Source organism: Heteronotia binoei, chromosome 1, assembly GCF_032191835.1.
Source record: "Heteronotia binoei isolate CCM8104 ecotype False Entrance Well chromosome 1, APGP_CSIRO_Hbin_v1, whole genome shotgun sequence".
Classification (NCBI taxonomy): domain Eukaryota; kingdom Metazoa; phylum Chordata; class Lepidosauria; order Squamata; family Gekkonidae; genus Heteronotia; species Heteronotia binoei.
The window spans coordinates 43297064-43320976 of NC_083223.1; the positions used below are offsets into that span (position 1 = coordinate 43297064).

Genomic DNA, 23913 nt, shown 5'->3' on the forward strand with positions numbered 1-23913 from the left:
TCTGCCATCTGTTAAACTGTTTGCTGTCCTTCACAATTGGAATAGTTTGAAATAAATACATTATTCTTGGTAAAATGTTCATTTTAATTGCAGCTATTCTTCCCAACAATTTTATCATGTCTTCATCCATTTTACGCCATAGCTTCTCATAATTTCCCCACACGTTCCCCGGAGAGCACTGCATTCAGGGACAAAAAATCTGTTGTCCATCCCTGGACCAAGGGAGGCTAGATTGCGGCAAACGCGAGCTAGGGCCTTCTTGGTGGCAGCGCCAGAATTGTGGAATACTCTGCCAGAGGCCATAAGGGCCATGCGGGATCTTTCCGCTTTCCGCAGGGCCTGTAAGACCGAACTGTTTTGACAGGCCTTTGAGATCTAACCTAATTTGGGAGAGAGCTGACACTCTACACCATTAACGAGTACCATGATCACCATTTACATTTATATTTATGCTAAATTATATCATAGTGATACAGCACCAAAAATGCAATGGAATGTTTTAATGTTTAAGTGTTTTAAATAATTTTAAATTATAGTTTTATTGGTTAAATTGTAAAAATGTATATTGTTAGCCGCCCTGAGTCCACTTGCGGAGAGGGTGGGATAGAAATTTAAAGTAATAAATAAATAAATAAATTATTTTTGACCAAATTAATATTCTTCATTGTTATCTCCACACCCAAATATTTTACCTTTGAGGTAACTTCACAACCCGTTAGCTTTTGCAACTCCTTTTGCTTACTTACTTGCATATTCTTACACATTTTTTTTAATTTTTCTTTCTTTATATAAAATCCCACCAATTCTCTATATTCTTGTATTTTAGCTAACAGCAAGGGTGTTGAGTTGGATTTTCATTTATAAACATTATATCATCTGCAAATGCTCTATATTTATAAGTAAATTCTTTTATTTTTAATCCTTCTATTTCTTTGTCTTCTTGAATTTGCATCAGCAAAATTTCAAGTGTCATTATAAACAACAGTGGAGAGAGTGGACACCCTTGTCTTGTACTTTTACTAATTATCATATCTTCTATAAGGTCTGCATTTATACATAACCTTGCACGTTGTTCAGTATATATTATTTTATCATCCTTATGAATTCTTCTCCCAACTCCATTTTCTCCATTACAGCAAACATAAAGTCCCAGTTTAGATTATCAAATGCTTTCTCTGCATCCGCAAAGAATAATGCTACTTCCTTTTCTGGATGTCTTTTGTAATATTCTACAATATTTACAACAGTCCTAATATTGTCTCTTATCTGTCTTTTGGGGGGAAATCCTGCTTGATCCTCTTTTATAAAGTTTATCAAATATTACTTAAGTCATTCTGCCAGTATTCTTGTATATATTTTATAGTCATTATTCAATAATGAAATTGGTCTATAATTTTTTACATTCGTGACATCTCTATCTTCTTTTGGAATTAACGAATTCCAAAAGAATTTGCTTCCTTCCTTGTATTTAGTATTTTACCCTTTAATCTTATCATGTTCATCAATTTTTGAAGCTTCGGTATTAATTCCTCTTTAAATGTTTTAAAAAATTTAGATGTGTATCCATCTGGCCCAGGAGCTTTTCCAGTTTTCATTGCATTGATTGTTAGAGAATTTATACGCAGCAGAAGACACTGAAGAAGAGGGACAGGCAAACACAGGGATTAATAGACAAGAGAGACAACTGTATGCAACAGTGGAATATATTTACCAGGATAGTATCCAATATTCAGAGTCGTTGCCAGGCCATGGTCATACACAGTAATCAGTGCACACTACAGTAAGTATACACAGAACGATCCAAGCTCAGTAGCTTGGATCGTATACACCAGTAAGTATACACAGAACGATACAAGCTCAGTAGCACAGGATCAACACCAGCAGTGTTCGCTGCCACCCGGACGGTATATAACACAGTACACACAATCCTTACAGGCAGGAAGAGCAAGCTCACTGAGCTTCCCTAAATACACACACCAATCATGCAATCTCACCAGAAGTTGCATCAGCTCTGTGAGTCAGCACAAAGCTTAGTTACAGGTGAGGTCATTCCACCTTACCTCAGTAACAAGAAACAGCTGGGCCATGATTCAGCATGACATTTGCAGAAACAACATCACTATTACTAAGATGGAGTCAGTCAGCCATTTTAGGACTGATTTCCAACATGGATCGCTGTTTCAATCTCTATTCTTTCAATTGGCGCATTCAAAACCTTTTTCATATTTTCTGTTAAGGGTGCTGTTTTAATATTTTGTAAATATAGTTCCATCTTTTCTTTATTTTAACACCCTTACATAATTTAGCATAACATGTAAAAAATTGTCTTTTTATTCCTTCTTGATCCACCATCTCTCTTCCTTCCACCACAATCTTATTAATAATTTTACTTTCTCTTTTTTTTTTTTTCAATTGCCAGGCCAGGTACTTTCCAGGTTTATTTGCTCCTTCAAAAGACTTTTGCTGTAATTTTTTCAAATTCCATTCCAATTCTTTATTTAACAAATGTCTCATTTGTGTTTGTAATATTATAATCTCCGTCATGATTTTCTTTTTCCCTGGCCTTTTCCTTAATTCACCTTCTTTTTTCTTTATTTCATTTTGAATGTCCAACATCTGTTTATCTTTTGCCCTCTTATCTTTGTTGTTCAATGTTATCAATATTTCTCTCATTACTGCCTTATAGGCATCCCACACTGTCTGGAATTCAATACCTTCTCTATCGTTTATTTGGAAGAAAGCTTTGGTCTTGTTTTCTAGAGATGTCACTATTTCTTTATTCTGTAGTAAATCTTCATTTAATCTCCATCTTCTTGATTTTTTCAATGAATTTGTAATCCACATTATTGGGTTATGATCAGCTCCTATCTTAGGCAAAATCTCAATTTTCTTTGTTATAAGGCCGAAATCCTTAGTGCCCCACAGCATGTCAATTCTAGAAAAAGAATTATGTCTTGCTGAAAAGAATGTATAGTCCCATACATCAGGATTAAATTTCCTCCATATATCTTCCAGATTTTCTTGTTTAACCAGTTAAAAAAAGATTTTGGCAATTTTCCTTCTTTATTATTTTTTTGTCCAGATCTATCCAATGCATTCTGAATTATCAAAGATTTTAGGTTTTCACGGCTGGTAACATCATTAGGGTTTGTAGAATCTTTTGGGATCAAGTGCCGTGTTCTACTGGAGAAAGTTTTCCTTCCAGACGTTTCGTTCTCAGCTGCGGAGAACATCCTCAGTGGCGTTGCAGCCGGAGCAGGCGCTCAGACCTTCTTGGCTGCTGTGCATTGAGTGGCACTCAATGCACAGCAGCCAAGAAGGTCTGAGCGCCTGCTCCGGCTGCAGCGCCACTGAGGATGTTCTCCGCAGCTGAGAACGAAACGTCTGGAAGGAAAACTTTCTCCAGTAGAACACGGCACTTGATCCCGAAAGATTCTACAAACCCTAATGCATTCGGAATTGTTCCATTAAAATCCCCCATTATCAAAACTTGATCATATGTCAATTCATCAAGTTGTTGTATAATATCCTTAAAAAATACGTCTTTCACTCCATTTGGCACGTACACTCCCAATAACGTTTTTTTCCCATTCAAATTTATTTCGACTGCTACAAATCTTCCATTTTTATCTTTAAATATTAATTTCGGATCCAATTCCAGTTTAACATAAAAAATCACTCCCCTTTTCTTCTGCTCAGCCAGGAAATAAAATAAAATTGTTTATTCTGTAAAAATTTATAATCCTTCTGTTTTATATGTACTTTTTGTAGATAAACTATATTACAATTTTGCTTTTAAATCCAATGAAATGTTTCCCTTCTTTTTGTGGTGAACATAGTCTATTTACATTCCAAGATAATAATTTGTAATCCATCATGGTGCAAATTCTTTATGTTTTTCATAAAATCTACGCAGTTCCTGTTCATTTGTAATTGTGGTTCTTTTTCCCTGAAGTTCAAAGCTGAAACCTTCAGGTATTATCCATCTATACCTCATTTCATTGTCCCGTAATTTCTCTGTGAGTTTTTTGTATGTTCTTCTGTCATTTATCACTTGCCTTGATAATTCCTTCATGATTCTTACTCTGCTACCTGCTGGGGTAGGAAAATGCCGAGCTGAGCTGCTTCTCATAAAGGGAGCAGGCTGGAACTTCTGTTCGAGGTAATGGAAGGCAAATTAATGCCTACTGCCTACTTTTCTCAGACAGAGATTAGTCCAAGATATGCACAGAAAACTTTGAGGAGATTTACCTTGGCTAAAAGGGAGTCCCAGGGGGGGGCTCCTTTGAGTCTCTGAGGGGTCTCCGGAGAAGAGTTGCATTTTCATCATCTGCAGAAGCTTCCAGAGTCATTTATTTGACATAAGCTCAACAGAATCCTAACCTTCTTGGACATTACTAAATATCTAAAGCTACACAAGATCAGTGTGGATCTGTATAACTTGCAGAAAAGGTACAGATTACTATCTTTCATTCAGGGACTACGGTATTTAAAGTTAAACAGAAAGCTTGGAAGAAGGGAAGAAGAGGTGAAGTTTGGACTTTTTAAATTTAAAGGACAGTGCTAAAAAGTGAGAAGGAATTTATTGTTTGATCTACTTGCGGTTTTGAAAAAAGAGCATCATCATCACAGACCTGCAGCATACACAGTCAACACAGGAAGTACGTCAAGTATCATGAGATCTCTCTACCAGCAAAAACAGGATTTGGTGGCAAGTAAAGCAGGAAGCATTAGATGAAAAGCCTAGGACTATAATACCATAGAAAAACATCGGCGGCCATCGCAAGGAGGTCAAAATTAAAATAATAATTTTAAGGTGTTCAGGACATTAATAATTGTTGGAAACAACTGAGATAGTGATGAAAAGATAAATACTATTGGACATTATTGTCGAGATTGGACTTTAGAAGCTTTTAAAGGAAATTTTTTTTAAAGGGAAGCAAAAAGTCGCGACCGCCATTTTGAAAGAAATAAAAATTCTAAAAATTAATATCTCAGCCTAGGAGGCTCTGAGGACGGCAAAATTAGGCTTGTTGGAAAAAGCAAGCTCTAATCTTTTGAATTTGATAGTTGAATTTTAATTTGGTGAGAACAAAATTTTTGGTGTGTTTAAATGTCAGAGCATAAGCAAACCCATACAAGGGCTACATCTCTGGAGAAAAGACAAGAACAATTAGAGGCAATGGAGGCTAGAATGATGAAAGGTATGAAAGACATGATAACTGCCTCTAAGAAAGAAATTATAGAAATTAAAAAAGATATTGAGGATTTCAGAAATGAGACTGAGGAAATATCTAAGAAAGTGCAGGAGATAGAAGGGAGAATGAAAGTACATGATTCCACCTTGTTGAAAATACAGGAAAAAGTGGCAATCCATGACTGCAACTCAGATGGAAACTCAGATATGTCTGAGAGTAGTACCTGAAAAGAAAGAGAGTGATTTGAAAGAATATATAATAAAAATAATTGCAGAATTTTTGGAGGAAGATCCTGAAGAGTCTAAAAATATGTATGACTATATGTATAGAGTGAATTCATTCTATGCCAAAAAAATAATCTACCAAGAGATGTCATAAGATATATGACAAAAGAAATGGTGGAAAAGATTATGAACAAAAATTTTGAAAAAATAATAATATTGGCAAAGATACACCAAAAAGCAAATATAAACTGAACAGATAAAGCTGGAGGCAGGATGATAATGCTTATTAAAAAAAACATTAAGAAACTGAGTTTCAGGGCTTCATTGAAAGACGGAGCAATATATGCCAAGTCAACAGCCAAAATCTAAAAAGCTACAGAACAACTCTTCGTTCCAGTAAGTGCCAAGAAGGTATGGTGGTGACAAAATGAGAGCCTCTGTGCTGTCCTGCACTTGTCCTATATTTTCTGTCTACTTCATTTCTTTCAGGGAATTAATTGCCACTTTTTATTTACAGGGTCAGGGTCTCTGGGCCAGCGTAGATATGATCAGAGGTTTAGGATGCACATATTCCATTCTTTCCACTCCATTTCCTGCTAGGAAGGAAAGCATGGCTAACTTTGATGTCAGCAATGTTAAAAGGATCAAGCTAACCTAAAATAAATGTTATCAATATATATCAGCACCAAGGTGATGTCAGCACCAGCTTGAACCTTGACAAAGGGAGCTTTGACTCTTGAAAATTCATACCCCTCCAAAATCTTGTTGGTCTTTAAGGTGCTACTGTACTCAATTCTAGGTTGAACCATGGTTAATGCCAGCCAGAACTTAGATTCAGAGAATCACACAGTTGGAAGGGACCTCCAGGGTCATCTAGTTCAACCCCCTGCACAGTGCAGGAAACTCACAAATACCTCCTCCTAATCACTTAGTGTTAGCTTAGGTTTTTTTAATCCAAACTTCAAGAATGGTTTCCAGTTCTAGGCAACCAGTTATAATAAATAATGTTTACAGAGGCTAGAATGAACTGTAGTTCATTTGGGTGGGGGAATTTACACTAAAGAAGGAAGGATCAGGTGATCCTGCACATATTTGAATTTCTTAATATGCCTCACTATCCTTCCCTTCCTGTGCGCTCTTCAAACATTTTGAAGTCCAGATATGGATCAGTTTTCTTTCTTCAGAAAACATTGTTGAAGGACCACATCTCTAGCAGTGTCTCACGGGATGACTACAAACAGTTGTGTGTTTGTGTGATGTAAATGAAGTTTAGACTTTCTTGGCAAAGAAGAAAAGATGAAGAACCAGTGCAGAATTCTAAAAGACATGTGATGTATGGACAGGAACTTGAATGTGTTGAAACAAACTCTTGATATAAAATTGCAGGCTAAACAATGGGAAGATAAATGATCCATTGCATAAACATTATGTTTATTAAATGGTTCGCTGAACAGAGAGTTCATTTTTAATAATGTTACTCGGGGTGCATATAGAATTTTGATAGATGATTTCCTGTTTGCATTTAAAGTGAAATGCAAAATTCAATTTTTGCAGAAAATAATCTGCATAAGTAGATGTATAAAATGTACAAGACAAACTTATCATTAAGTTTGTGAAGTGCCGTTATTACAATGAAAGTGTAGGGTTTTTTGTATGTGTTCAGTTTATGGGCAAATTCTCTTTGCTATTCCCTTGTATAGCGCACAAATGAGCTGTTATGATGCGTAATTTATCTTCAAAACCTTGACAGCTTTTAACCATTTCATATGATTGTCACCTTTTTATTATAGTTTATAGACTTCATTGCTTATTGCTGCTAATCTGTATGATGCTTGAGCAATTTTGAGAGCAAATTAGAATATTTCGAAAGAAATTATGGGAGAAAAATATGCCATCTGGAATTTACATCTGAAATGAAAACTCGCTGTGCTTTTAAAGTAGCAGTACATATATTTTCAAGCCATGTCAAGAAACAGAGACAGCGGGGAGACAGATACATAGAAACTTGTACTGAGTTTGGGGGTTTTGGTGCTCAAAATATGTTCAGTGTTACTGGGACAGAATGACTGAGGGGAATTTTCAATTTTTACACAGATGATTGCTCATGACCACAAGGAAAACTTGTTTTCTTAGATGAAGCATTTATAGTTAAAATATTGTTCACTCAATTTGTAGAATGCAGGGCCAGCACTAGAGAGCCAGCGAGGTAGGCTGTCATCTCAGCACCATCTAGCCACAGGGGTGGACTCCTGCAGGCACATGAAAGCCCCTCTTCAAAGCATTCCACGCTGCCGCTGCCCAAAGACTTGCAGCATCATTGGGGCTACCTCCACCGCCCTGAGAGCAGAAGGGTTAAGGATGCCACAGGAGGAGGAGGCAGGGGCGAGGCGCCCTGGTGGTATCCCAATTGGCTTGTGCCTCCTCCAGCCCTGCCAGTTCAGCCAGGCCTTGCAGCCAATCGATAGCAGCACCTTGTGTGCCCTGTATGTCTTGCCCCCCCGCCACCAGAGTTGCAGTGACCACGGCAAGTGGCAGAGGCTGACTCACCAAGATGAGGCTGCCTTTTCTTTCCCCAAATGGCAGGTAAGGGCAAGCGGGGCCTGCCAAGGTGGATGGGCTGGCAGGTGAGGCAGGCAGGAGGAGGGCGTTAAGAAATTTTTGGCAAAAATGGGGGAATATTCAAGGTTTCAAGCAATCCCTTCTCCCCATTCAGAAGTCATGACAGCCTGAGGAGATGTGTTTTATACTCTCTATCCTGCACTCAGGATAAACACCGAGATTTCTTCTCTAGGCCTTTAAAATGGCGCTATTGGGCAAAGGAATTTTTTCCTACCCCCCTTTGCAGACACTTTGTAAGTTTCCTTCTCTCCCCAGCAGGATGCCCTGGTAGTCCAGGATTCAAAGAAAACCTATAGGGCTCCATCTTAGTTTTTACAGTTTTATCTAATTTGTGCGTTATTAATTGTATGTATTTTGAGTATTTTATAAATCACTCAGAGCCTGGCCTGAGCTGGGATGGGGTGAATAACAATAATAACAATTTAATTTAATTTTTAGATTTATATTCCACTCTTTCCCACAAGCGGGTTCAGGGTGGCTTGCAATAGAAAGTTAGACATCTATTACAGATTTAAAAACATCATAAAAATATAACAGTATAAAAACAAAGGCAATACAGCATCACAAACAGACGATGAGCCAGCAACAGCGTATAGGCTGATATCAGTAATAATAATAATATCCCACTCTCCTCTGTGTTGTATGCACATTCCATAAATATACTGATATAAAGCTACTATGTCTAAAGTACTGTTGTTATGTCCAAATGTTTTGTGAGTGGGTGGAGGGGGGATTAGATGATGGTGTTCCAGTGTGTGCTCATAGTACAGTCACTGTAGTTTATGCTGCTCTTTCTGACTGTTCCACTGAACAAAATTTGCAACTTTCTTCCAACAAATGGCCCTTCCTCCAAAGGAAGAGCCACTTAGGCTGGTAAAAGGCTCCTAAAGCTGGAGGAAGGTTGGCTCCATGCCACAAATCCAATAAGTCTAGATAACTTCCAACACAGAGCATATTCCCAAATATTCTCCAAGAGTTCTTTGTACCATGTAAGCCAAGATGTAGTGATTTCTTTGTGCAGGCAGGTTTAATGGAAAGGGTTTCCTAAGGCTAGCAAGTTTAAGACCTTACCTGGTTCCATCCACTTAAATAATAATAATTAAAAAAAAAGACTTGGTGAGCACCAGGAAAAGTATTGGTGATCACCGTGGCATTCATGGGCACCACATTAGGGATCTCTGTTCTAAATATTGTCCTAAATATAGCTAGATGTTGTCCTAAATATATTATCACCAAGATATATGTCTGTAGATCCAAGCAGGCAGCCATGTTGGTCTGAAGCAGTTGAACAAAGCAGAAGTTCAAGTGTACCTTTAAGACGAACCAATTTTTATTTAGAATGTAAGCTTTTGTGTACTCTTATGTGCTTTCCTCGTCTGATGAAGCGTGCTTAAGAGCACATGAAAGCTTAAGTTCTAAATAAAAACTGGTTGGTCTTAAAGGTACAACTTGACTCCATATATGTCTGTGTAATTATTTTGGTTTTCTCTTTGCTGCTCCTCAGAAGGGGGGGGGGATCTGAAATGACATAATACAGTAAAATAGCAAAATTCATAATAAACAATCTAAACTCATAAAAAAACGGTGGTTAAAAAAGTTTAAACCTTGGAAATCAGCAGTGGTCTAAATAGCAAACCTTGTAATATATCTAGGGAACCCACATTTTCCAAATATCTGCTAGCTGTGTTGAAACATCCTTGCTCTAATATTTAACAGTTCCTTAAGCTACTTATATAATTTGCTTATTGTCTTTTCTCTGCAGATTTTTACTGAAAGCCTTCTGTGTTCAGGCCGGCTGGAAAATATCCACTTAGCTGGACAAATGATGCATTGTAGTGTTTGGTCAATAGATCCTCCAGTTAGTGTTGCTTCTAAAGGAAAACCACAATACAGAGTCTGCTATGAGAAAACAATTGAATTAGTTCTATCTGCGAGCAGAGAATACTTCAATTCTTCAGCTAATCTGACTGATACCTGTATGGATTTGGCCAGGTAAATGCAACATTTCCATTGAACCTAGCAAGGTGCCGAGAACAAGAAGTCAATGCAAAGTTTATAATTTCTCATTTCTGCTGTGCTGGTTTATATAATATGTTCTTCCATATAAAGTAGCAAAAAATGAATTTACCTTTTGTTTTACTTATTTAAATTATTAAAAATATAAGGCTTTTATAAATTCAAGAGAGGACCCTCCCAACTTGGCACCCTTGAAGTTATACTGCTGCTCATAGGGTTGTATTCTCCCACTCTATTCTGTTAAGTATGGAGGCTTCTGTTGTTGCTGTTCCTCATGAAGGCAGCATACTTCATTCAGCAGAGTGGGACCCATAATTTATTTATTCACCCATAATTTATTTATTCACTGCCATAGGGGTGCATAACACTTTAGAGAGCAAACAGAGAAGCATATCTTTACCTTTTTTCTTTTTTTTTTTTTAGAAAATGCAAGACGGCTATAACTTTAAAAAAGGAAGCTAAATGGTTTGTTAGTATTTCAAACAGGGGTGGGGAAGCTTTTTTCTGCCAAGGGCCATTTGGATGTTTATAACATCATTTGCGGGCCATACAAAACTATCAGCTTAAAAAACAGTGCTCCGCCAAGGGAGAATGATCCAGGCCAGCAAAATTAATGTAAATAATTGTTTTTCTATTTGAAGTCATGTGGGGAGAGCCTAATTTGGCACACACACCCAACCCGCAGCCCTAGGCAGATGCCTAGGTCCAGGGCTTTTTTTTCATAGAAAAAGCCCAGCAGGAGCTTATTAGCATATTAGACCACATCCCCTAATATTAGCGTATTAGGTTACACCATCTGAGATAATACCAAGTGCAAATTGAACTGTTGGTAGCTGGCTTCCACCCCCTCCCCCCACTCCTCCCTCCCTCCATGCAGAAACTGCTGCTGCTCCCAGCAAACCTTTAAAGGCACCCACATACCCCAGCAGCAGTCCCTAACTATGCCCACTGTGACGGAACCAGCCTGATTCTGCCTTCAGACCCGGTCCCATCAACTCCCTATTGAGTTGCCAACTCCTGGAGGGAGCTATTTTTCCTCCGGCCACTTGGGCTCGCTGCCACCACCTGCTCAGTCTAGGGGTTCAGATTGAGAGGAACAGGACTCCCAATCCCCCTCTCCAGCTCTGAGGCCAGGCCTCAAGGTCCTCTGCCACCCTGTACTTGGGTATCACAGAGACCACAGCACTTCTTTGGGGAACCCCTGGAGGATTGGCACCTTATCCAACTGCATGCCTTCCCCCTTCCCCGGGGCCCCCTTCATAAAGCAGCGTGGTCTAAAGTGGTTGGGGATCTATGTGGTACAGAGTTTGACTGCCAACATTCAAAACAGTAAAAATGTTTAATAAGAAGAGAAAGAAAAAACAAAAACAGTCACATGTAAAAGTTTAGCACAGCACCTGAACAGCAACCAGAGGGACAAATAAAGGTGGATATAAACGCATCCTCTCATCCCTGGTGTAAACTTGCCCTACCTTGTGAATGACTACCTGGGTCCACTCCACCTCTCCCACAGGCAGGAGCCCACAGACTGGCAACCTCTCTCCTTGAGCGCCAGCCGAGGACTGCCCTTTTCCCGCCTAACTCAAATAAAAAAAACAAAAGAACTTCCTGCCCCTCTAGGAGGCTTTCCCCTTAGAGTTGCTGGTTTAACTCCAGAAGGGAGGAGGGAATGAGGGGAAGGCTAAAGAACTTCCTGCCCCTCTAGGAGGCTTTCCCCCTAGAGGCGCTGGTTTAACTCTGGAAGGGGGATGAAGGGAAGGCTAGTCCACAAAGCCTGCTTTAGTAGTTTCATGTTCCCCTCCAACCAAGCACCAACGTTACCTAAGATGGCGTTTCTCCACACCCACCACTCAGGCTCCTCAGAGAGAGAGAGAGAGAGAGAGAGAGAGAGGAAGAGGAAGGGAGAAAGGCAAATAAATGGGGGGGGGAGAAAGAGAAATAAAGAAATGGGGGAAGAAATGGAAAGAAAGGGGAATTAAGAGAAACAAAGAAATGAGGGGAAGAAATAGAAAGAAAGGGAAATAAAGAAATTAGTGGGAAACTTACCTGAATGGTGACAGTGACTTTTCCAGGCCCCGCAGCGATCCTGGTTGGCCAGCCAGGCCCCAGGGAGGCCACCCCACAGCATGGCTGGGCCTCACGATCTCTGCCAGCCAGCTGGCCCCCAGGAAGGCTGCTGCACAGCACAGCTGGGCCTCACAATCCTCATCAGCCAGCCAGGCCCCAGGGAGGCCACCATATGGCTCAGCCCAGCAATCCCTGAAGGCCAGACCAAGTGATCTCGAGGGCCATAAACAGCCCTCGGGCCGTATGTTCCCCAACCCTAGTTTAAAACCATACAAAAATTCACATGTTAAATTACTAAGAGATTGTATGTTTGGGTTTGGTGACACTCATTCTGGTTTAGAAGCCCAGAATAATCTTCTGTTTAAAATGTCTGATATTGAAGCTGCAAAATGGGGAAATAGATGTGCTCTTAAGGCAGACTTCTCTGAATGCTCAGCCTGCTTTCAGCCCCTCCCTTTTTGAGGACTGAATTGGAACCTGATTACCAGGTTTGCTGGCTCTGCTTCCTGAACAATAGATAGCTGGCCAAATGGATGTGGGCTGCAGAAAACATGTGACAGCCCCCATCTGAGCCAATGCTGGGCACAGTTGTCTAGGGTCTTCTCTTCCTTTCCCTTCTCTTCACCTGGCCACAATGAATGCTCTACCTTAAGGCTGTGAGCAGGTCTATTAGGGGAAAAATTGTTTTCTCTGCTCTGTAATCTAAATGTTGTTTAATCAGTGCATCTTTTGTTTTTTGAGAGCTACAATGGGAAATGTTGAGTTGGGCTTAATGTGCTACTTTGAAAGCAAGGACACATTTGTTTCATGCTGCCCTGTCTCATGTGTGACTTGATTTGACATGTATGACTTGATTTGATTTATTGGATTTCTAGCCCACCCTCCTGTGAGCAGGCTCAGGGTGGGTTACAGCATAACCATAAAACAATACAAACTACATTTGATGTGTTTAAAAATACAATATAAAATCACTAGTCTACAGTACAATGATCATAATCATATTATGTTCCAAGTGATCCAATAAGGTGTAAATAGTCCCAGAAAAATTTTCTTCAGTTCTTAAGGGACCAAATCTACATAAATAATACTCGTTCTCAAAGGAGTAGCCATATGACAGGAGGGGCCTGGTGGGTAAATGACATCCACTGCCCCATACAAAAGCCCTGTGGAAGAGCTCTGTCCTGCAGGCCCTGTGGAACTGAAGAAGGCCCCACAGGGCCCTGATCTCTAGGTGGGGCTCATTCCACCAGACTGAGGCCAGGGCGGAAAGCACTCTGGCCTTAATTGAGGCTAGCATGGATGTCTTTTGGGCCGGAGATCATCAGAAGATTTTGATCTGCTGGGTGCAATGCTCAGCGGGGCACATATGGCGAGTGGTATGATGGGTGGTATCCAGTGAAGCTTTTCCATAGATGGAAAGATTTCTGTCTGTGGAGGTCACTTTTCTCGTGTCCCCTTCCTTTTGGGGGTATTTTGGGCTGGAAGGGGAGCTAAGAAAGTTATGCAGAAACACTCTTTTGGGTCCAACCCATAGTCCTGTCCTCTCATTTTTATTCTCACAATGACTTTGGGGCAGATTAGGTGACGAGCGAGTGACTGCTATGTAGCTCAGTGATGACCTTGAGGAAGAGCGGAAATTTAAACACAGGTGTCTCCAGCCATTGTCCAACATTCTGACCCAATGATACTCAGTGGCATAAGAGTCACATCGGGCTGTTCCACATGTCCCCTGTTGTGGCTCTTCTAAGCATCATTCCTCAATGTGGCATCTATGCTAAGTTTCAGGAAAGTGGGCAAGGCTCTTGGCCCAGTGAGACATGTGGTAGGTGCCAACCTTGAAACTGCCAGCCTTGGAGGAGCAAATACGTTGCGAGCTTCCTGAGGTTCAGGGCTCATGCCAGGAATGGGAGTAAATGTAGTTGTTTTGATTGACAGTAATTATGGAACTGGCTCTCTGTGAGCCACAGACTGAGTTCCACTGCAAACACTAGGAAAGGTCTGTACTGTCAACTGACCAGAACCAATGGTTGAAATTAAAAGAGTTTCCAGCTAAACATTAGGAAGAACTTCCTGACAGAGCGGTTCCTCAGTGGAACAGGCTTCCCCGGGGGGCAGGGGGCTCTCCTTCCTTGGAGGTTTTTAAGTAGGGATGTGCCAAAGAAAAAAATTCGGCATTACACGGATTCGGAAGTATACGGAGGGAAAAAATTCGGAATCCCCTTATACTGCTGAATACCGCATTCGGAATAGCCGCATATACGGTAGATGCACGGCTATTTCTGAATATACGGCCCTATTATACCCTATGGGCAATTGAAATCAATGGCAAATAGGGTATATTTGAAGCCGCCTGGAGGGGAGGGGGTTTGAGGGAGAACCCCCAAATTTGCAGGGGACCTGCAGGGTACTCTCCCCTCCAACCACCCCAAGTCCCAAAAAGATTGGGCCAGGGGATCCCATTCCAGGGGCACCCAAAGAGGGTGCCCCTATTCCATCATTATACCCTATGGGCCATTGACATCAATGGCAACATAGGGCATAATTAGAGGCTACTGGGGGGCAGGGGGCTTGAGGCAGACCTGGCTGCAGCAAACCCAGATGCCAGCTCTCCAGCCCTGCCCCACACAACACGGGGAGAGCTGGCCAACCACAACAAGCCTGCTGGCTCTGGGTCTCTCACCCAGGTGCCAGCTTCCCTATCACAGAACACACAATCTACTCTATAAAAACAAGAAAGTGACCCAGCCCACACACACCCTCGCTAACCCCCACACCAACCAGACGTAATTTAAAAAAACCAAAACAAAAGCAGCAGAATCACAAAAGGCCAAGTGTTAAAAAAGTGGCCTTTTCACCAACAAGAAAGCTCAGGCCAAATAAGTCAATAACACCCCCACCCCCAGTCCCCCACCCCCAAACCAGGAAAAGGGACAACAGGAAAAAAGGCCAAGCAACTCAAGTGTTTAAAAAATGGCCTTTCACCAATAAGAAAACTCAGGCCAAATCAGTCAACAACAACACCCCCACCCCTAAAACCAGGACCAGGAAAAGGGGGGGAAAAGTGGCCTTTTAAACAATGAAAATTAGGCCAAACAGCACCCCCCCCCCAAATAACCTGAAGATAAAAGTAACAGCAGCAGCACAACACAGCAGCAACAAATCAAACACTGAATACTTTTAAAACAGTAAAAAAACTCAACTTTTAACAATACAGGAACTTTGCCAACCTCCCCCCCCCAAAAAAACCCCCTTCACCTAACCCCAAGAAATCCAAGCCACCCAAATCAGGAGAAGTAAAAGGACACTGCACTTTTAAAAGTCCTCTCACTAAATTAAGATATGGGCAAATTAGCAAAACCCCCCCACCCCAGGCCCCCACCCCCAGCAGAACCACCCCAACCCCAAATAGGCTACCCCCACCCAGTACTCACCCACCCAAATCTGGGCAAGTAAAGGAACTCTAGTCCTTTTACCAACAAAAACTAAAACAAGAACCCCAAAACTGTCTTACCTTGTCTTCTCTACTCCAGGGAAGTCTGGTAAGGCTGAGTGAGAGAGCAGCAGGCAGCAGCTGAAGCCAAGGGCCAGCCAGCAGCAGCACAATCTCTCACACCAACCCACATACACCAACACAGCAGCAATGGAGGAGTCCAGCCAGGAAAGCTCCTTAAAAAGGTTCTCTGGCCCTACAGAGAGCAATTTCAAAAAATAGCACTGCTCTCTGATTGGCCAGACAACAGTGCTTACTTGGATACCCAAGTAAGCAAAAGATCAAAATAACAATGTAGCTGATGGCTGGGCCATCAGCTACACAACAGCCCTGCAAAGCATGCATTGCAATGCATTTTGCAAATGCATGCTTTGGATTGGCTGCTGGGGCTCCTCTTCCCCCTCCCCCCCTCCCTGATCCCAGGGAGGCTATGGGAGAGGCGGGAAGAGGCCACTAAAGGCGGGAAAGTAGGCAAGCAGCTCCACTGAGGCTGCAGAAGCTGCTTTCCCGCCTTTTCCATTGACAGCCGTATACTTCCGAATAGCTATTCGGCAGTATACGGCGAGCCGTATTCGGCTGCCACATAATAGGCGGCAATGGGAATCGGCTACGGTCAATTCCGTATACAGCCGAATCAGTGTTGATTCGGCTGTATATACGGTTCAGCTGAATCGAATGCACACCCCTATTTTTAAGCAGAGGCTATAGATGGCCATCTGACAGCAATGCTGATTCTATGAATTAGGCAGATCATGAGAAGGAGGGCAGGAGCAGTTGCATCAGTGCTTAGTTCTTGTGGCCCTTTCTTATTCTGGCCCATCTTCAGAATGGGAGATTATCCCATTTTGTGCCCCCCCTCAACTCTGTGTTGTTCATTATGTTGAAAGATATTGACTGGCAGGATGTAGATTTCAACATGTCATCCGAGTCCAAGGCTACCATCCTGTCAATGATAGCACACTGACTTTGAAAAGGTGTTTGAAATTTTTTTTTCATTCCCTGCCCACCCACTCCTAAGGGCCTGCTTACAGCTGATTACAGACTGCCCACCTGTTGTTCAGGAAGAACTGGATCTCATTCGTGCTCTTAGCTACCTTGAAGAATTTGGTACGAAGATCTTGCCATTACAAGGTATGAAATGCTATATACCGTTTATGGTTTATGATCTCATTTTTCTTCATGTTGTATACTATTTATGGTTGACTTGGGGGGAATGTCTGGAATACTGGCTTCGCAGTTTCACCTATTTAAAATATTAAATTAGACAACTATGTACAATTAGTTGAGCATTTCTAAATCTGCTGAATTAAATGACAGAGAATTATAGTTGTTATTACCATTCTCACTGAAATCAGTGGAGCTTAAAACTGCTTAACTGAGACTGCATTCTTATTTTTTCCCCATTTACTGTATACGTCTTACTTTTCCATTACAAGCAGTTGGTTAAAAGACAGTAAAATCCACGTATCACATATTAGTGATGAGTGAATTGCAGAGTAATGCTTAGTACAATGTTATTAATATTTTCCAAACTGCATTCCCTTCTCCGCTGAGTAGCAAATCAGACATAAAGTTCATGGACTTGCAAAAGCAGTTTGCATGCCCTGAGAAGAAAAAGTGTGCAAGAAACAAGGAACAAATGCCAAATGCTCCCAGGCGAAGAATTGTGCAGACTTAGAAATGAAAGCAATTGTATTGTGCCATGTAGGTGGAGGCTGTTTCAAGGAGATTTGCACAATAAAATACATAGGCCAGGATTTAATATTTGGACAAGTAGGACCATTCAGTTCCATCTTTATTTTCTCAGAAAAACATGGTGTTCTTCCTATTCTCTAGATGCCTTTATGCTGTCATTATTAAAATAACAGCTTGCTAGGAATTTTGATTTCATTTCTTTTAGTTTGCAAAGTGCTTTGGAATACTGCTTGCTTGTCCTTATAATGGCCCTCTGAGGCAGGTCATTGATCTTCATAGTATAGCTAGGAAGCTGACAGATGGATTTTCCCCCACTGTAGTCCCACGGGGCTAAAAAGATCTAAAAAAGTCCATCAGTAACCTGAGAGTTTCGTTACACCCACAATGCTGTGCTAAAACAATTCAGCTATATTTGATGGGGCTTAACTGCTGTATGACAACTTGGGCATAAATAACTTACTTTCATTGGCCATTTTTTTATTTTACTTTTAGTACCCAATAAATTTTTTATTTTTATTTTTATTATTTTTTAAAAAAATAACAGTCTTACAAAGACTGAAATATTTTACAGGGACAATAATTCATTCACTGCCTGTGACCTTCTTGTCTGAATCGTAATTTTAATGGATTTGTGCTGCTAGCAGCTGGATGAATAATGCACATTTTACAAAATATAGTTAATACTTTATAAAGACTTTGGCTTTTTGATATAACATTTAAAATGAATATGTAAGTAAAGGGCAATTCTTAGGTATTGCATGATGAATCTGGTACCTGTAGTGGTTTTTAAGGATATATTCCTTGTTAACTTATTTATTTTTATCAGCTTTAACTTTTATAACCCAGTTGCAAGCTATCTATTGACAAACTTGGTAATACTAATATTTAATTGATTGAAGTGTCACTTTGATCTTCTGGCTGAAAATGAAAAGTGTTTCAGTATTTTCAGAGAGAGCCCCACTTAGGTAACTTATGAGCACACATGCGCATCTGCAACTGCAATGAAAATTGATGCAAATTTATATACTATTAGCCACCCATGGCTGCCATCTGTGTGTGGATACTTAAATCTGTGGATTGGGGCTACATTTATTTATCTATCAGATTTATATCCCGCCTTCCCCTGACAGGCTCAGAGCGACTAACAACAGTTTAAAACATTAATAATTAACCAACATAAATAAAATATATAAAACATTTCCATACATATCAACAATCATCAATCCATTCATTAAAAGTCCAAGATGGCAGGTTTCTGATTTCCATTATATTAATTCAGTGAGATTGTTGGTGCTGTAAGGTAGTGGCTACCTCCCCCTAGCCATTGAAGGCAAGTTCGAATAATTCAGTCTTACAGGCCCTGTGAAGCTGTGGCAGGTCCCACAGGGCCCTGATCTTTTCGGGGAGGGCATTCCACAAAGTGGGGGCTATCAGATTTATATCCCGCCCTCCCCTGACAGGCTGTTACTGAGAATGCTCTGGCTCTGGTAGTGGATAATCGAACTTTCGTCCAGGGATCTTAAGGAGATTTTGAGACCCTGAACATAGTGCTCTCTGGGGTACATATGGGGAAAGGTGGTCCTGAAGGTAGGCAGGTGTCAGGCCATATAGGGCTTTAAAGATTATAACAAGCAGAAGCGAATCCAGAACACCACAGGCAACCAGTGTAATCAGTGCAGATTGAATGTGCTTCCATACAGGTAGCTCCATTAACAGCCTGGCTGCCGCGTTTTGCACCAGTTGCAGCCTCCAAAGTTGAGTCAAGGACAGCACCATGTAGAGGGCATTACAGTAGTCTATTCTCGAGGTGACCGTCGCATGGATCACCCTTGCCAAGTGGCTGCGCTCCAAGTATGGAACCAACTACCTTATCTGCCTAAGATGGTAAAATGCGGATTTGGCAGTGGCTGCTACCTGAGCCTCCATTGTCAGTGACAAGGGGGACAAACGAGATTTTTCTGCACACTTGGAGCATTCCACAGGTGTGCAGGAAAATCTGAAAATTTAAAGAAATGCATGGAGGGGTTAAATCCCTTGCAAATTAAGGTAGCGTTTTCTGAGCAAGCATAGAGAATGCACTTACCTTGGTGGTTGGCAGTGGGACATGGGAGCTGCATTGGGTTCAGTAGTGGCAGCAGTGCAGCTCTGGAGCCCAGTCGGCAGCTCTTGGATGTGGTTACTGAGGAGGAAGACACAAGCTGCTGCTCTGAGTCTGGCAGCAGCAGAGGACCGCACTGGCAGCTGCTCCAGTCTGGCTGCAGCAGACCCAGCACCAGCAGCAGAGGATGTTGGCTGTTGCTCTGGCCACAGAGTACCCTGGCTGCTGCTCCAGGCCCAAATATGCCTCGGCAGGCCTTCTTGGAGCTGTTCTAGATGAGCCACCAGGAGAGAGAAGGGAGGAGGAAGCAGCAAACAGAGAGGTAAAGGAACCAGTTTGGACTGCACTACAGAAGAATACAAGTCCTCATTGTCATGGGTTGTTCTACATTACCCTATAGGGGTAATTGGATTCAATGTGGTTGGATCCTTCTCTAAACAAACAAGCATGTTGTTTAAATAAATATTTTTTTTCTTTGGGACCTGTCGCTTGTGTGTGCAGTTGACCCAAAGATAGCTCAGTTTGAAGTATGTTCTTTTTTGTGTGTGTACCTCCTACAAAACATGATGTGTTTTCTCTTTACAGTGCGTCTGAGCTCTGATCGGCTCAGCCTTATCAGAGAATGTCTCTTGCAGCTGCCAAGCAACTACAAACAATCTGCCAAGCTGTTGGAACTTGCTGATTTGCTGAGGGTTGCAGGTAAGCCTGAAACTGCGATGAAATATATCCTTGTTTCTTATTGAGGGTGTTCAGCTTGACACAGCACAGTTGTGACCAGTTGTGGCTCACCCTTCTATGTGAAAACAAATTGTTGTGTTATAGCTTTGGATTTTGATGACAGCCTCTTTGTTAAAAGCAAAATATACATTAGAGCATATTTACCTCCTGCAGTCAATTGATAGTATTAAATCCCACTAAATCTTGTCCCTGTCAAAAATGAAATAATGGCTAACTTCTTTGCGCGAACAGAACATTGCCTAAATCATATTCATTCATTAACATGTGGGTTTATTTACAGTTGCTCAATGAAACTGTCATACAACATTAGTGAGTGGAAGACTGGAATATATAGGGCTTTTGATACATGATCAAGTCCAGGATAATTTGTTTTGTTGCCTAAAATAAATATTTGATTTGTAGGGATAAATACAGGTGTATTTTACATCTGCTGTTTCCTACCTATCATTACTAGTATAATAAAATGAAATTTATCTTTTTTTTCCCTATAAAGTAGTAATTAGGGCAGCAATATTCATTCAAATAAGTAATTAAAAATGTTTTGATGACCTATAAAGGTGTCTTCTTTATAGAAAGAGCCAGTTTGGTGTAGTGGTTAAGTGTGTGGACTCTTATCTGGGAGAACCGGCTTTGATTCCCCACTCCTCCACTTACAGCTGCTGGAATGGCCTTGGGTCAGCTATAGCTATCGCAGGAGTTGTCCTTGAAAGGGCAGCTACTGTGAGAGTCCTCTCAGTCCCACCCACCTCACAGGGTGTCTGTTGTAGGGGGAGAAGATATAGGAAATTATAAGCTGCTCTGAGTCTCTGATTCAGAGAGCAGGGTGGGTTATAAATCTGCAGTCTTCTTCTAATTGGCCAGTGCATTTTTGGGACAAAGTGAATTAATGAAATTACAGCTTGTACATGAATTTATACATATGTTTTTGTCCCAACTGTTTCCCATGCATGTTATGGTTTTCTTCTCCTTATACTTACAACAACCCTGTAAAGTAAGTTAGACCGACAGAATGTGACAAATTGGAGGGCATCCAGTGGGCTTCATGGCTGAATGCGTATCTGAGCCCAGGTTTTCCCATCCTAGACCAAAACAATGTTCCCTCTAAGCTGCAGAGTCTTGTGAGCAGAAATTCTACTTTGTGAGGAACTGGTTTCAAGGGTGTGAGCTGCTGGCATTAAAATTGTGAGCTTCTGCATAAATTATTGTGCTCTGGGGTCATCCTTCCTGAGCTAGACAAATGTGTGAGCTGGAGGCTAAAAATCTGTGAGCTAACTCGCGCTGACTCAGCTTAGAGAGAACACTGGTTCAGAACTGCATCCTCAGCAACATACTTAAACTATAACTGCACATAGAGAGCACTGTCTCCAGAGGCATTCTCTTGTGTGTAGTTATTCACTATCTACAAATAAAGTATATTTGTCTTCAGAACTCTTGGATAGGATCCAAGCCTTGTTTTGACCCCTCGTGCAAAGCACTTCCAGCAATCGAAGGAAGAAAACTACTTTCATTTATCCCGCCCATTGCTGCCATCCTCCACTGTGCCCCTCATATTATGCTCCTGTAGGTCCCCTGGCTGCCAGGAGTAGCTTTTCAGGGAAGTTCAGTGGACTGCAGTAGGAAGAGGAGAGGGGAAGATTCTGTTAGCGGAACGCCGAAAAGAAACAGAACTTGTCGTAATTTTCAAAGTAGCACATAGAAAACATGATTTCACAGTTTTAGAATGTAAGTAGGGTTGTGAGGGGTAGCTGCTCATCAGCAGTTTCCTACATAAGGAACGCTGAGAGTTCTTGACTAGTTCCCTAGATTTGAAGTGTGACACAAATAACATAACGCACATTGCTTGAGCTGTGCTCTTACCCCTTTGTTATTTAAACAGGGGTATGTTGTGTCTCTTAGGGTGGGAGGGAAGAGTTGTTCAAATTGTTTGATCTGGGGTATTTTGGACTTATAGATGTAATGTGTAGTAGGTGTAGTGGGGGTGGGTAGTAGAGAAGCAGCTTGCTTCTTGCGCACCCATGTCTGGCACTGCATCTGGAGTTCTTTGCCTTCCCTCTCAATGCTACAAAACATTTGTGTGTGCTTTTTTGGGGGTGGGGGGGTAGGCTTTGCAGCCATGGGAGGCTTTGAAGGGGCGGCCTTGATCCTCTTCAATGTGGGATTGTGGCCACTCTGTTAACTCCCCCTCCCCCAAGGTTACATCTGTAAGTGTTTACCTCCCCTGCCCTCGTTTTCCCTGTTTGCAGCCCACAGCTGCTGCTTTAGAAGGGAAGGGAGCCCAGCGCTGTGGTTCCCTTCCTTTTAGGCAAGTGGGGTCTCAGCCTACCCACATGCAGATCAGGAGAGGGGGGCAGAACTTACTCCAGTGTAGACCTTTTCACATCAGTGGGCTTATGCTGGAGGAACCTTGCCTGAGAGGAAAACAGGAGCGAGCTCTTTAAGGTGCTGCCGGACTCATGATTGATTTTTTTTGTTAACGTCTGGAATGACCTGCATAGAATTGAAGGCTTGAAGTTAGTGGCATGTTTGTAAAGTGGCTTCCCGTGTTAGTCTCAACCCCACCCTCCACCCCGAAAAAGGCGTGTTCTTTGGAGAGCTGGGATTGACTTCTCCCTGAAAACTGTACACACCACATGAGTTGGCTGTTGTGTAATGTATACAATGGCTCTATGGCTTCTGGGGACTGAGAAATGATTAGAAGAAATAAACCACAATTTTCTTAGAATTTAGGATAAGACTTGTTCAGCATTTAAAGTTCTAACAGACTGACAGCGCTAACACCACCTTCCTTCTTCTTTGGTATTTTTGTAATTTTTAAAATGTGCATATGTGTGTGTGCATCTGGAAGTCATAGCAACATCTGGTGATTGACCCCTACTGGAGGCCTGGAGGATATTCAGGGAGATGTCTGAGTGAAGCTTGCCCACATCTTCCGACTCCAAGGAGATCTGTTGGCAGCAGAGGAGGGACTTGCAAAAATGGGTTAAAATTAAAGGCAGGAAGGTACTGGCTGGATATTAGGAAAAACCTTTTTTACAGTTACAGGTGTTCAAGAGTAGAATCAGCAGCTACCTAGGGAGGTGGTGAAAATACTCCCTTCTAAACTGTGGAGTCCTGTGAGCAAAAGCTCTACTTCATGAGCTGCTGGCATTAAAGTTGTGAGCTACTGCTTAAATAATTTGCTCTGGGGCCATTTTTCCTGAGTTGAGGCAAAAATGTGTGAGCCGGAGGCTAAAAAACTGTGCCAGCTCACACTATCTCAGCTTAGAGGGAACACTGGTGGTGAGCTCCCTTTCACTGGCAGTCTTTAAGCAACAGCTGGTTGAGAGGTGGGGGGACAAGTAGGTAGTCTCACTTAGGGCACCAAAAAGCCTGGCACCAGCCCCAGTGAGGAAGCATATGAACTCAATGATAAATCAAACTAATCTGCTTGTGAGATCTGGATGCAGCCAGTGTATCTGATTTATCATTGAAATTCTTGTGCATCATTTGTTTTTACAAAAAGTAGTGCATAGTTTCCACTGTTGAATGTTGCATGTCTTTGATAGAGAGTTGTCTGATCAGTAAACTGTAATTAACAATTAAGAATGAGAAGATTAAATCACACATTTTCTTACATCTTAATTTTGTAGCTTAAATTTTAAAATGGTATCTTGTGGCATTGCAGGCACAAAACTATCATTATTAATCAACGTTACTTTCATAAGATTCTACCCCCCCCCCCCGCACCCCAAAAAAGTATACACCAAAAAGCAGGGAGCTGTGAGTTTT

The 23913-nt window shown here is 41.5% G+C and overlaps 1 protein-coding gene across 2 annotated transcripts in view; it reads left to right on the plus strand.

Moving 5' to 3' along the window:
- NBAS (NBAS subunit of NRZ tethering complex) overlaps positions 1-23913 on the plus strand; it is a 230899-nt gene that overhangs the window by 93192 nt on the left and 113794 nt on the right. For both annotated transcript variants that reach the window (XM_060233719.1, XM_060233728.1), the window contains exons 30-32: positions 9804-10033; positions 16633-16745; positions 19993-20106. In XM_060233719.1, the coding sequence (XP_060089702.1) occupies positions 9804-10033; positions 16633-16745; positions 19993-20106 (457 nt within the window). The remainder of the gene's footprint in view (positions 1-9803; positions 10034-16632; positions 16746-19992; positions 20107-23913) is intronic.